Below are 13310 nucleotides of genomic sequence, written 5' to 3'. Positions count from 1 at the left end.
CTAGAACTGGGTCTCTCCTAAAATCTTAAGAGAAACTTGGGACTTGGACTTTTCAGCAATGCCAAAACTGTCAGGACTCGGGCAGCTCTTAGGGATGGACTAAGATGCCTTTCACACAGAGGGACATGCATGAGTCTTCGTGCGGGGCACGAGTGGAATGCTATGGCTTGTGTCTGGATGTCCCCCCAGAGCCCCATGCACTCATGAGGCCAGCTTCTGGAGTTTGTGACTGCCCTGGTCCGGTGCTGGGATTACAGGCATGCGTGCTGCACCTGCCCTGGGGTGGGAGCCTGCGCACAAGGCAAGGAGGGCAGGAGGCGTGCTCTCGGTGCTCCTCCCTCTTGCTCTTGCTGCTTTTGCTGTCCTCCATTGCCATAACTGCTGCCCTCTGCCCTCTGCCTCCCCGCCTTGAAGCCAGGCAGGTACGGACTGAAACCTCCACAAACTGTGAGCTAAGTAAACCTTTCCTTCATGCTTTTAGGCATCAGGTATTTTATCTCAGCAAGGAGAGAAAACTGAGCAAGACACAGGGCTTGGCCAGGTGTTCTTTCTCTGCTGGGGTGCAGAAGGCTGCAGTGCGTCTGCAGCTGTGCTTGACCAGTCGGTCTCCCCGTGGCCACGGACCTGCTGGTGAGGTCACCGGAGGCAGCCACTGGCCGGCAGTCCGCCCACTGATGTCCAGGATGGGCTCTGCACACAGGCCATGTCCACTGCTCACGCCTCAGCAGCGACCTGGAGGCTCACCGCGGTCGGCCGGGTCACAGCGCGCATCCTCCAGGTCGCCCAGGCTGCTCGCCAGGGCACGGTGCATGAAGAGGCGAGACTGTGGCAGGGGCCCGGGTTCCCACCGCATGGCTCTGGCAGCAGCAGAGCACTTAGCTGCTGGGAGCCACCGAGCCCACTGGGCTCTGCGGGCAGCACAGTGAGTTTGTATAACCAAACCCTGCTGTATTTTTGAAGGCAAACACCAGGACTTCAACAAACAATCCCACATTTGGGGCCAGAGACCCCCACGCCCCCTGCAGTCCCACGCACTGCTTTCCATCCTAACCACAGCACACAGCTTTTCCTCTCCTTGCTGCCATAGAAACTGAGAACCAGGAAATGCACAGGAAACAGAGATGTAGAAGTGACACCCATCTCTCCGGTTGCACCCCGATGCCATGCCATGTGGCTGGGAGTCAGCAGCGCAGGAGTGGGCAAGGCCTCGGGCCCTCAGCCAGGCAGTGGCGCAGAGGCTGCTGGTGCGGGCCCTTGCCTCCCAGCCTGCTTCTGACTCACACACATCTCGGAGCTGGCGTCCTACCTGCCTTCAGTGAGTTCTTCTTGGCTGCCTTGGCTCGGTTCTGTCTTCCCAACTACAGACCGCTGCTGTTTTCCTCACGGATGCCTCAGTGGAGAGGGCGCTGCCTAAATTCGGTTTGTGACCTCACAGCTAATAAGGTCACCAAGAGATGGAGGTGACAATGGCTTGCTTCCACATGCCACTGCCCAGGAGGACACGGGCCACTGTGCACTGCAAATGTACTACTACAGATTTAAAACTTCAAAAAAGAAAGAAAAATTTAAAAATGACCCTTAAGATTAAATCAATTGAAGCTAAGCTTTTGGAGCCCTCTACCCTCCTGGCCACCTCGCTGTGACTCACCTGTCCCCAGAGCTCCAGCTCATGGTGGACTTGCCATTGTGACAGTGCTGCAGGTGACAGGCACATGGAGAATACTTTGAGGCCCCCAGTGCTCCCTGCCCTTTCCTCAAGGCACCGTGGGGCGGAATCACCCTCCCCATGGAGCGGTGACTCGGAGCAGAGAGAGCCAGACCCATTTCTGCTAGCAGATTCCCTGGCCGTGGAATCCGTGATGGCTATGGAAGGGGATCCAAGACCCTCTGTTTCTTGAATCTGCCACAGCTTGCCAATATCCCTCCCACCCATCATCCAGTCCTGAACAAAGCCCTGGACCCATGCAATTGGCACTGAGGTACACTGAGGGCCACCTCCTGGATGCAGGAGTGTGTCACTGGGCATGTAGGCACCAGCGACAGGCATGATCGGAGGAACCTGAGCACCTAAGGTGCCTGGGCACCGGAATTCAACCCGAGTGTGAATCTGTGAGCCATGGCTGGAAACCGAGACAATCTCCTTGGTGCTGGTGATGGTGCAGGGAGGCAGAACTGACCCAAGGTGGGCTGGCAGAGCAGCAGGCTTGGGTGCCTGCCGCACAGGCTGGCGGGGGTGCCTGTGGGAGGACCTGCTCTCCGACAGGACATACTGGGCAACAGAGGCTGGGTGCCGGGCCTCAGCCCCTGCTGTGGAGGCCCTGTGGGTGGGTGGAGCTAGGCTAGAGCCCAGCTCTGAGCATGAGGCCCCATGGGGCCACATCTGGCTCAACGCCGGCATTGCTGTGTCTCTCCTAGTGTGTCACTTGGGGGGAGCAGACTGACCAAAAGAAAAACGACAGATAGGTAGATTAGGCAGTGTGTTAGCAGCAAGCACTGAAGCCAGACAGGTCCAGGGCTTCAGAGTGCAGCGGCTGGGGCAGATGTCACCAAGGGGCGTCAGGGGTTCGTGGAGAGGTGCCTGAAGAGGGGACCTAGGACAGGCCTCATAGCATCTGGGAACAGAAGCACTGGGACAGCCGGAGGGAGGGGGGCATGGGGCTCTGGGGCCAGCAGGGCCCACAGGAGGCTGAGTCACCAAGCCATGAGGGTTCCAGTGAGGACTTGGGTTCAGCCGCCAAGGGTGACCTGGCAGAGCAGGTGGCCTGGGTACAGGAGTGTGGCTACACTGGGCAGGAGGTGACAGTGTCTTGGGCCACCACAGCATCTCAGCAGTGGTGACAGGCGGTGGCAGGACCAAACCTATTGTGAAGGTGGGGTCACAGGACACCCTTCCCAAGTGCTATTGGAAAGAACAAGAGATCCAGTGCTCTGGGCCAAGCTGGGGTGACACAGAGGTGGGAAGATGACAGGGAGATCACCTGGGGACACATGAAGGCTGCCACCTAAGGCAGGTGTTGAGGAGGCAGGGACTCCCGGGTGGGGTCACAAGAAGGTGCATTGGCAGGCAGAACCTATCGCACCCTTGGCACCAGGGGCTGCTAGTGTCACAGCGCTAGGAGAGGGAGGGCGTGGGGACAAGAAGAGCCAGGAAGGACGCCAGGGCAACCTGAACAATCAGGGCTGGCTGGGGGGCAGATGGGCAGTGTGCAGGGCGTCGCGGCTTCCAGCTTACTCACACCCTCGTTCTCCTTGATTCTAGCTAAGACAGCAAATCCTGACGTATTTCCTGACTAGAAAAAAGAATGAAGGAAGGAAAGAGAGAATGGAAGAAAGAGAGGAGAGGAGACGAAAGATGGACATAGGCAGAGGCGGGCGTAAGGCAATCCAGAGCCGTGTGAGCACCATGAGACACAAAAGGCTGTAAGCTATGTAGTAAACAAGTGCCAACTTGCGTTCTATTCTAAAATTCATCAGAATTATTTTTTAATCAGCTATGTATAAAATTTTATTATTTCCTGCTTTCTTTTTCTCCCAAGAAAGGATGATGGAAAGGAAGACGGGAATTATTCTAGATCTTCTGCAAGGATTTCTGATCAGGAAAACTTTGAGACTTAGACATCCTTAGCTCTATTTTGCATGTAAGGAAACCAGAGGTCTAAAAGACGCGTCTCAACCTACACACCGGCAAGCACACGCTGCCTCTTCCCACACTTACGTTGTGGAGATCTTCCCCCGCAGGGCGGGCTCCGGGCCTGCTCAGTCCAGAGCTGCCAGCCACCAGGTCTCTCAGGCCCCCTTCGCCCAGGCTGGCTGAGTAGAAATGTGACAATGCTTATTCATGGGCAGTGAATAAATCATACCAGTCCCTTTAATTAACCATCCTCTGTATTGCCTACTACAGTGCTAGTGGAATATTTTTGTAATTATTTCTCCAATTTTCCTTTTCAATATCCCCAAAGAAGCTACTTCTGGATTCTTCCGGGATGGTTAGACGAGCAGGCTGTATTAGTCGTGCTCCACTGTGGAGCACGATGCCCAAGATGTGAAACAGAAAAGAGGAGGTTCATTTTGCATCATGGTTTCAGAGGATTCAGTCCATAGGCAGAGGGCTCCAAGGGAAAGATCATGCTCGAGGGGCCTGCAGGGGACAGCAGCTCACGCCATGGTGCCCAGGAAGCAGAGAGGGGAGGGGAAAGTGGAGACAGGAGCACAGCTGCCAAGCACGTGGCAGCCACAGCACCCTCCGCCCCCAGGCCCCACCGCCTGGCCACACGTTCAGCTACGAGCTTGTGGATCGATCTGTCCAGGGACATGTGCCACACCCCATAGTCCCATCACCCACCTCTGAACACGTGAACATTGGAGGGACCCTCCAGACCCAACCATAGTACCGTGTGGTGCTTTTAAAACTAGATTTTTTTTTAACTTCAAAACAAACTCATCTGAAGTCATAGTTGGATAAGACTATGAAAATGTCAGGTGGTGGTGCATGCCTGTCATGCCAGCACTCAAGGGCTGGGGTAGGAGGACCCCTGCGAGTTTGAGGCCAGCCTGGCTACAAAGTGAGTTCTAGGGGAGCCTGCGCTGCATAGTGAACCCCTGTCTCAAAACGCCACACAAAATAATGTATGCCAAGAGAAGCCACGAGGTCGATGGGCTGGGCAATCAGTGGAAGCTTTGTGTGCACAGCCTTTCTAGGGTGTTCTAGGCTGTGGCACTTCCCAGGATGTGGTGTGAGGGGTGGAGAAGCCTCGTGCTGAGGCCACACAGATTTGGCTTTCGACCCTAGCTGTTATTTCCGAGCGAGATTGAATCCGCAGCCCTCAAAACCCCTGTCTCTCAGCGAGTCGCACCGTGTCTTTCATTCTCTGCCTCTGACGCAGGATACTGGGCACAGACATGATTCCAAGAGAGCAACCCGCAGCCGTCCCGGGTGGGCTGTACCCCTTCCACCTGCTCACCCGCCCCGCCCCCAGACTGCAGGCTAAGCGTGAAGGCACCGTGTCTTTCCACGGCCCTGTAAACAGCCCACAGGTCCATCTGCAGTGACACCACATCGCTGCTAGGCTGTGGCTTGAATCTGTGTGTGTGCGCGTGCACGCGTGCCCGCCACCACGCAGAGCCGGGAGCATTCCTGCTTACCAACGCTGCAGTCTGCGTTCGCCTTCTCCCTTCACAGTGAAGAGCGGATCTCGAAATGGAGCAAATGCGCACGCACGGGCCCTCACTGCCTAACACCCCGCTGTTCAGACACAAGTTAATGAATCTGGTGTCACTCTCAGGCTTCCAGGAACTGGGGTCCTAGGGGCTATGGAAAACAAAAATTTTACTTTTTAACGAATATAAAAGCATCCAGAACCCTTTTGGTTCTGCACTGAACACGAGGCCACTTGGGGTCCAGTAACTGTACCGGTTTCCGCCGCTGCACCGCTCCCCTTGCGTGCTGCGCCTGCAGGGCGGCCTGGAGGGTCAGCGCTGCTTCCCTGCACTGAGATCCCGCGTGTTCATGTGGGGGAACAGCTCGGGTGAGCGCTCAGCCACTGCTTGGCAGTTGCTGTGACAACCACACACGTTTCCATTGTAGGACACGGTTGTTCAAGGCATCTCCAAACCGTGTTCTGCCTGGCCCGGATTCGGGAGCAGACATTAGGCCCATGGTATACACCAGGGACATGGAGTTGCCATCGAAACACAAATACCGCGACCCAGCATGGCTTCAAACTTGAGTGCTTTTCTTAGTCTGGGTGCCTGCCACCATGAGTCACCAGAGCCCGTGGGCCCCGGCCAGGACTCAAGGGCAGGAAGTGGCCAGGCTTCCGGGGACACCCAGGGTGTGCTTGGAGAGTGGGGGCAGACACCTGCCAGCTGCCTGCGAGGTCTGGCAGTAGTCGTTTTGTCTTTCACTCTACAGACATCTTGAGAGTAGTAAGGGGAATCGGAAGACCTTTCTACGGGCACCCTTCCCTTCCTCCAAGGTTTGTCGGCCCCCTTGGAAAGGCCAGGAAATCACAAGGATTGAATGTCCTGAGAGCACCTCGTGCAGCTCACTGAGCCTGAGAGACTGGCTCTGGGGTGTGGCGTGCAGGCCCATCCCTGGGCTCCCTCCTGCGTGGCCCTGGCCCTGCCACATTCTCCCACTGTACCTCTAGGGAGACAGTGTCATGTGGCCAGCCCCTCTCCGCATGGCAAGCTGAGGTCTCCGGGGCTGCGGGAGCCAGGCAGGCACACAGTGCACCACGCCTGGCAGAGCAGAGCCAGGAGGGCTTCCAGGAAGAAGCCATGCTCTGACTGCCCGAGGGCTGGCTGGGAAGAACTGAGCTGGGGAGGGGAGGGCACAGGAAAAGGTGCTCCCTCAACCGACCTCCTCTTGTGGGCTACTTCCACAGCCTGCTCCACACTCTCTGCAGCAGGGACTGTGTGCTGCCTGCCAAACATCCACTCCTTTTCTCAGGTAAGAGCATTTACTAGCCTCCCTTCACACAGGTACAGGGCTTGAGGAAGTCCAAATGCCCATGAAAGAGAAAGACTTGTCACTCCTGGTGCAAAGGCGGATGTGATGGTGAGAGCTCCCACAGTCGTGGTGGGCCACGGAGAGGGCAGCCCAGGACAAGCCCAGGAGGAGCGCACCAGCAAGACGGGGGCTGCGGCAGCTCTCCCAGCATGTCGCGAAGCCAGCACAGCTCGGTGGCTTCTTCCTCGTAAGGAGTAGATGGAACCTTGTCTGGGTTCCATCTAGTGGTTCCACCACTACCTTGTCTTTCTGTGCGCCTCAGCCTGTCTTCGGGGGCCCACATGCTGGGGAGCGAGTCTTTGCCCCTCACACATGAGGGTCCCCACCCACTTGCTCCCCCTGGATCTGTGCTCCTGAGTTCAGCGCTCCACAGGGACAGCGCTAAGGACCGCGTCCCTCACCCAGGCCTGGCCCATAGTGTGCTCTATAAATGTTCACCAGCTGTGGCAGGACCACCCTCTGGGAGGCCCATCCCTGGGCTCCTTCTCCGCGTGGCCCTGGCCCCACCATGCTCTCCAACTGTGCCTCTGGAGAAACAGTGTCACGTGGCCGGCCCCAAAACCATGGGCAGCTTTGAACCTTCATTTCCAGCTCTCACGGACTGGATGCAAGTGTGAAGGAAAACAAATCCTCTGTGTGTGTGTGTGTGTGTGTGTGTGTGTGTCCAAGCCTTAGGTGGGAGCTCTGGGCTCCGTCCACAGGACTTTCCACAGGGCAGAGCTGGGCATCTCTCTTTACCTTCTGGACAGCAGGACCTGGCAGCACCAGCGCTGCCTCCTGTCTCCCTGAGTACTGGGGGGCCACTCTGGAGCTTATCTGTGATGAGGTCTGATCCCCACAAACCACTTCAGCCCAGGCTTGGGCCAAAGACCATCTTCCCAATCTCAGGAGGCTGAGGCAGGAGGATCACTGTCAGTCTGAGGCAGTGAGATCTTGTCTCAAACAAAAGCAAAGTGAAATACCACCTCAGAAACGCAGAGGGCCCGGTGTTGGGTGCGGGTCAGATGCTCTCTGCCGTGCCATGGTGTGGTGTACACACTGCACACGTCGGCCTTTCTGCTCATCCTTTGGCCTCCCGTGGCAGCCTCCACCCGAGCCAAGGCCCGTGTCACCCCACACTCATGCTCCTGCCTTTCTACAGAGGCCCGCATTCTCTAGTCTCCTGTCCCCAAGACACTGTCACAGGGCTTTGGGCTCTCACCCCCAAGAGAAAAGGCAAGGAGAGTTATGCCAGGTGCAGAAAGGTAGAAGACAGGAAAATAGTCACAACATCAAAAGAAAACAGAATCACTTCTTAATTCACTTTCTCTTTGCTGGTTCTGAAGCCCAACACTTGCTCCTCCCCGACCGGAGTCCTCTGAGCAATTGTTTCCACCGTAGTACTCTCTAAAAGACCATTTTCGCACATTTCTCAGCTGCATCAACCCTTCTGGCATTCCTCTATGCACACATTATGGGAGCCCGGCTCTAAATAGAAAAGACTTCTATTATGTCCATTAACCACCGACATGTGTGCTCCAAACGTTTCCTGACATGCAGTCATTTGTGGTTTTTTAATTATAAACAGAAAACAGTCACTAGCAAAATGAAGAGGGAGCCCATAAATGCTGCTTTGCGCATGTGAGCCCTCCTGCGTGTGGCAGGGCGGCTGGGCGAGCGGCCCGGGATGCGAGCGTGTGCGGGTACACACGTGCGAGGAGACCCCGCCCGCCCCACCCAGTATTGGGGGCTGCCGTGGTCCTGGTCGAAGGTTTCCGTGATCCAGGCGGTGACACCCAGGAGCACAGTGAAAAGCAAAGCCAGATTTATTGAATGCGCTTTATTTTAACAACCAAAAAATTCTAACAGCCTAACAATGCACATAAGTTAAAAATTAATTATCACTTAGTGATAACAAAGATAGTTGATTTACATGGAAAAAAGAACATTTACAATATGTTAATCCTTATTCACATTGTTGATACTGCAATAAAACACAATTTGTTTTTTTCTTTTCATTTCACAAAAAAAAAAGGCGGGAAATTGTGCTTTGTCAAGAGGCACTACAAGAGAAAGTTTCTTCTTCCAAATAGATATTATATGACAGATATTGAATAAATAGACATATATGCATTGTAATTCGCAAAGATCTGGCAAGACCACAGGCTAAAATGCCCACAGATTCACTCAGAACCACTGCAAACTTGGCAGTGGACTTAAAAAATAAAAGGCAAGACTTAGCGTTGAAAAATACCTAATAAATTTTTGGTTGAAGTGTAAAAGATACCCAATGCGGATGCCATCGCGCGGTGAGCCACCTGGTAAGAGCTTGGCAAAACCGGTTCCTAAGGGTGTGTGCAGTGACCTTCAGCGACAGCGCGAGAAGACGGAGTGGGCAGTAACTCGGAGCTCGGGAAGCAGCAGCCACGGACTTGCGGTTGAAGCTGCAGCATCTACACACAGCAAGGGCGCCGTCCTGGTGGCCGCCGCCCCTCCGCAGACACGTGACGCTCATGGCAGGGTAAGGTTGAAACGTCATTATTGGAAAAAGTACAGGAAAATGTCCCTTTAAAAACTCCAGAGGTCACTGAGCAGCTAGACTTAGCTTGTATTGCAACGTGTCTTCTCCCTGTATATTGTAAGTCTGAGTTAGTATCTACACGTAGAGGTTTTTTAACTCCTACCTTTATACCTTTCAAATATATAAATAGTATTAACAGTTATATTACAATGCTCGTGTGGTAAACAGAAAATAACTTTCAAAGTGATATTGCATGAGGTCTTTGACAAGGTTGCATGAGACGGGACTCAAAAACAACCCACCCACGAGGGAGCCCGGCCAAGGTCGCCTCCAGCACCGCGGAGGGCGGGGGACAGAGGCGGGGGACAGAGTGCCGCCGGCCTTCGGATGCGGGAGGGGGACGATTCCCTTTCGTGCCAAGCAGGTGACCCTGCCGAAACTGCCTCACTGCCCCCCGCCTGGAGCTGGGGAGGGTTCCACCCTGCTGCGGCCCAGGGCAGGCCGGAGACGCGCGCTCAGGCGGCAGCGAGCGCCGTGCAGAGGAGGACCAGGGTGTTGCGAGGAGCCGGGTGGGACAGGGAGCCCGGCAGCCCGCGCGGCTGCCTCTTCGTAACTCAACAATACCCCGAACTATTTTCTATTTAAAAAACAAAACAAAACAAAAACAGCAACGACGAAGAACAACTTTTAAGTGAGCAGGCTTAATAGTTTACGATTTAAAGCCACAGGGAAGTGGTTGCTCGCAGAGCTGTGGCTCCCGGCGTGGACTGCGCGTGCCCCGGGCGGCCTGGCTGCTGCGGGGCAGTTCTGCGTGGAGCTGACTTTTCTTCACCATCTCCACCCCACTCACCAGGCAGGAACCTAGGTGGGACTGAGGGCGAGGCGGCCGTCTGCTGCGGAGTCACTGAGGTGCGCACTGTCTTTATGAGCGATTTGACATGTAGCCTTTGAATATGCCCTGATTTGTTTTCACTTGCTTTCTTCTTTTTTTTGGCAGTGTTGATTTATCTTGTTAAATACATACCTCTAAAATTACCCATGGAGCTGCCAGATAGGAAGCCATTGAATTAAACAAAAAATCAGGGACAAACACAAAAAAAATAAATAGGAGTTCAAAAAATCGTCACCCCACCCTGAGAGCAGGCTGCAGGTTATCAAAAGCCGAAGCGACTCGTGTGAAGTGGTTTTAACATGTGGCCAAGTCTTTCCATAGAGCTCACTGCGCGGCTGTCCTCACAGGCCCAAGGTCTCTGTCCACGCGGGAACAGAGCTCTGCAGACACACGGACACACGCGTGGGCGCCACGCCCCGGCCCACTGGCACAGCTGGCCCTGCCACAAGCTGGTGGGCAGCGGCTCCGGGCCCTGCAGGCCTCTGCCACAGATGTCTGGACAAGGCAGAAGGACTGGACTCAGTCTCAGTCATGTCCTGCGCAACGGAGGAATGTCGTGACAGGCAAGGAAAATCGAAGAGACTCAGAAAGACGAAGGTAAAACAAGCTAGGAGATGTCTGTGAAGAAGGGAGAGACGACCCCGAGGGCGCGGTGCCCGCTGCATCATCTCTGGTCGCCCTCGGCAGGGGCAGCCTTGGCCCTGTCGCTGCTGTCCTCCTCGGCCTCCACCCGGTACACCTCCTCTGGGCCATCCTCGCTGTCATTCTCCTCTGACTCGGTGAGCAGCTCCTCATCCTTGTACTCGGCCACGTCCACAGCAGAGCCCAGGTGCTCCTTGAGCTTGCCGTGGTGCTTGACGTGGTAGCGCTGGTTCTGGAAGAACTTGATGATGGTGTGCTTGGGCAGGTCCAGCTGGGCCGACAGCGTGTGGATGGCCTCCTGGTCGGGATACAGCCCCACGTCATGAATGAAGCTCTGCAGGATGCCCAGGGCCTCCAGGGAGATCTTGGTGCGTGAGCGGGGCTTTTTGGCACAGCTGTCATCGACCGGGGGCGGCGCAGGTGGTGCCTCTTCCCGGGGTGGGGAGCTCTCCTTGGTAGGCTGGGACTGCTGTCGGTGGAGCACCTGGGGACAGAAGGGGACATGGCCGACACGTGACTCAGTTTACCTTCCACATGTCATCAGCCCTCCAATGGTGGTACCTGTCCAGCCCTGTGATGATGCCCCAGCCGCTCAGAAAGCCAGGCTCAGGCAAGTAGGACTCTCAGCTACAAACACAGGGCGTTCTGGGTCCTGGCTGCAGGCACACACACTCCTGGCCCCAGGTCATCTTTCTGCAGTGTCCACCCCATGAGCCACACCACGCTCCACTGCCTCTCTGCAGGCGAAGGCCTGACAGGGCCAGGGAGGGCGTGGATGGGCTCTTCTCCTGGGCTGGGCCCTCGGCCATCACTCGTCTCTGTGGGAGGAGGCGAGGAGCCGCCCTCCGGAGCCTCAGGGTGGCTTCAGGGCACGGTTACAGGAGGAGCAGGGTCTCGGGCCCAGCTACTCAGGGCAGCACAGGGCGACTGCTCCGGGCTCGGCAGGCCCCCTGCCCTCCTAGCTCACTCGCTCCAGGTGGTGCCACAGAAGGCCGGGCAGCTGGCCACCTCCAGCTCAGAGCCCATGCCTGGGAGACTGCAACGTCGCCACCAGCCAATCCTCCACAGCATCAGGAGTGAGCTTGCTTTGCATTAGCTCTGATTCTGATCTTTAAACAAGGTTTCAAAAAATACAAAAATCTTCAAAGTAATTCCAGGCTGTCACTGTTTCTTTAATTATGAATTTAATTAATTAATTTATTTATTTATTTGTATTTTTAGGGGAGGGTCTATAGGGTATTCAGGGTCTCACTACTAGATCAGACTCGTAGTGATTTGCCTACTTACAGCCTCCCAAGAGCTGGGATTATAGGCTACATACCACCACGCCCAGTCTCCATTGCCAGCTTACCCCGGGGTGGGGCTAGCACAGCAGGACCGGGGATCAAATCCCCAGCCCCTGTGCCTGCTTGCAGGTGCTTTAATCCACTGAGCCATTTGGTCGGCCCTTAATTATTAATTTTAAATAACTGTCATACTCAGCTGGACATTCCAAGTATCGCTATAGCCAATCCACTAGTTTTGCAGACCTCCTAATTTCTGCCTCTTCACATCTAGGTCTTCCAGTTGTAAGTTAAGTAAGTTCTCCTTTATTTCTACCTAGACCCTTCTCATTAAAAAAAAAAAAAGTTTAGCATATCAATGAATGATGCAAAATACCTGTTCCATGTTATGTCTAAGGTGTCTGATATTCAGACAGATAGTGAGGTTAAGCTCAAGCCTATATTATAGGGTAATAATATCATTAAGCTTCTCTTCTGGAGGGTTAACAGCTTAAGCTTACAAACCAAAAATTAGAGAAAAAGAGGGGCTACAAGGACAGCCAACATTTTGGCCCTAGCCCTTCAAGGTCAGTGAGGACTCAGGACATAAGAGAACCTGTACTGTAACATCCTGTAACTCAGTGGTGTCCCAAAATTTCTGTATAAGGAGATTATGAAGCCACGGAGGAAAGTCATCGATGATGCAGAGTGTGCCTAAGGAGAGTCACATGGAGAGAAAACATTCTCTCAGGCTTCACAGAGAGCACATTGGTCAAGCAATGGCCGTGACTCATCCACATGGCTGACACTGACAAAAGATCTACAAACTGCTATACAGGGTTCCAGGGTAAATCCTGAGGGGATTTGACTGACCTTGACAGATACAAAAGTTACATTTTTTGTTATATAGGTCTTGCTTTTTCTCAGTCTTAACCATCCAGCAGAAAAGTATATTAATATGCTAAGCTGGAAAAGGGTCAAGGCAACAACTTCTGACACTGCCATTTCTGTGGATAACCCACTACCATTATGGACTACTGGACTACATTGGATTATTTTGCTGAATTCACACATCTACAATATTTGAATGGCAATGGAATACCCATCTCTGACAAAACTAAACAGAAAAGGGGGATAGAAATGAAGGACCATTTTGTAGTGAAAAAAGATCATATATATATATATATATATATATATATATGTATATGCTGTAATCTATATATACAAAGTAGGATATACAGCTACTTTCTCTTAGTTCAATGAGAAGAAAGATGTATATTAATAGTGTTTAGACAAGATATCATGTCTGCACCTTGTACTAATAATAACTACTATGAAGACAAGAATAGGCCATGTAATAATTATTGTAACTGTCCTACTAACCTGTTTTGAAACTGTCTCGTTGCTATTTCTTTCTCAATAAAATTAATTTAAAAACAAACAACAAAAACCCAATGTGGCAAAGCCTGCTTGGTTCTTGTCACAACCTTAGCCGCTGCCGCT

General features: G+C 53.6%; 1 protein-coding gene across 1 annotated transcript in view; it reads right to left on the bottom strand.

Annotated features, from left to right (window-relative positions):
• Positions 1-9995: 9995 nt before the first annotated feature.
• The window catches only part of Satb2 (SATB homeobox 2), an 88069-nt gene continuing 84754 nt past the window's right edge, over positions 9996-13310 (bottom strand). Inside the window, exon 9 of the mRNA XM_023712327.1 lies at positions 9996-11029. Coding sequence (XP_023568095.1) covers positions 10568-11029 — 462 coding nt within the window. The 3' untranslated portion in view covers positions 9996-10567. The remainder of the gene's footprint in view (positions 11030-13310) is intronic.

The sequence above is a fragment of the Octodon degus genome, unplaced genomic scaffold (assembly GCF_000260255.1).
Source record: "Octodon degus isolate 3935 unplaced genomic scaffold, OctDeg1.0 scaffold00025, whole genome shotgun sequence".
NCBI classification, from domain to species: domain Eukaryota; kingdom Metazoa; phylum Chordata; class Mammalia; order Rodentia; family Octodontidae; genus Octodon; species Octodon degus.
The sequence above is the reverse complement of the archived record's forward strand: the minus strand, read 5'-3'. Positions and strand labels throughout refer to the sequence as shown.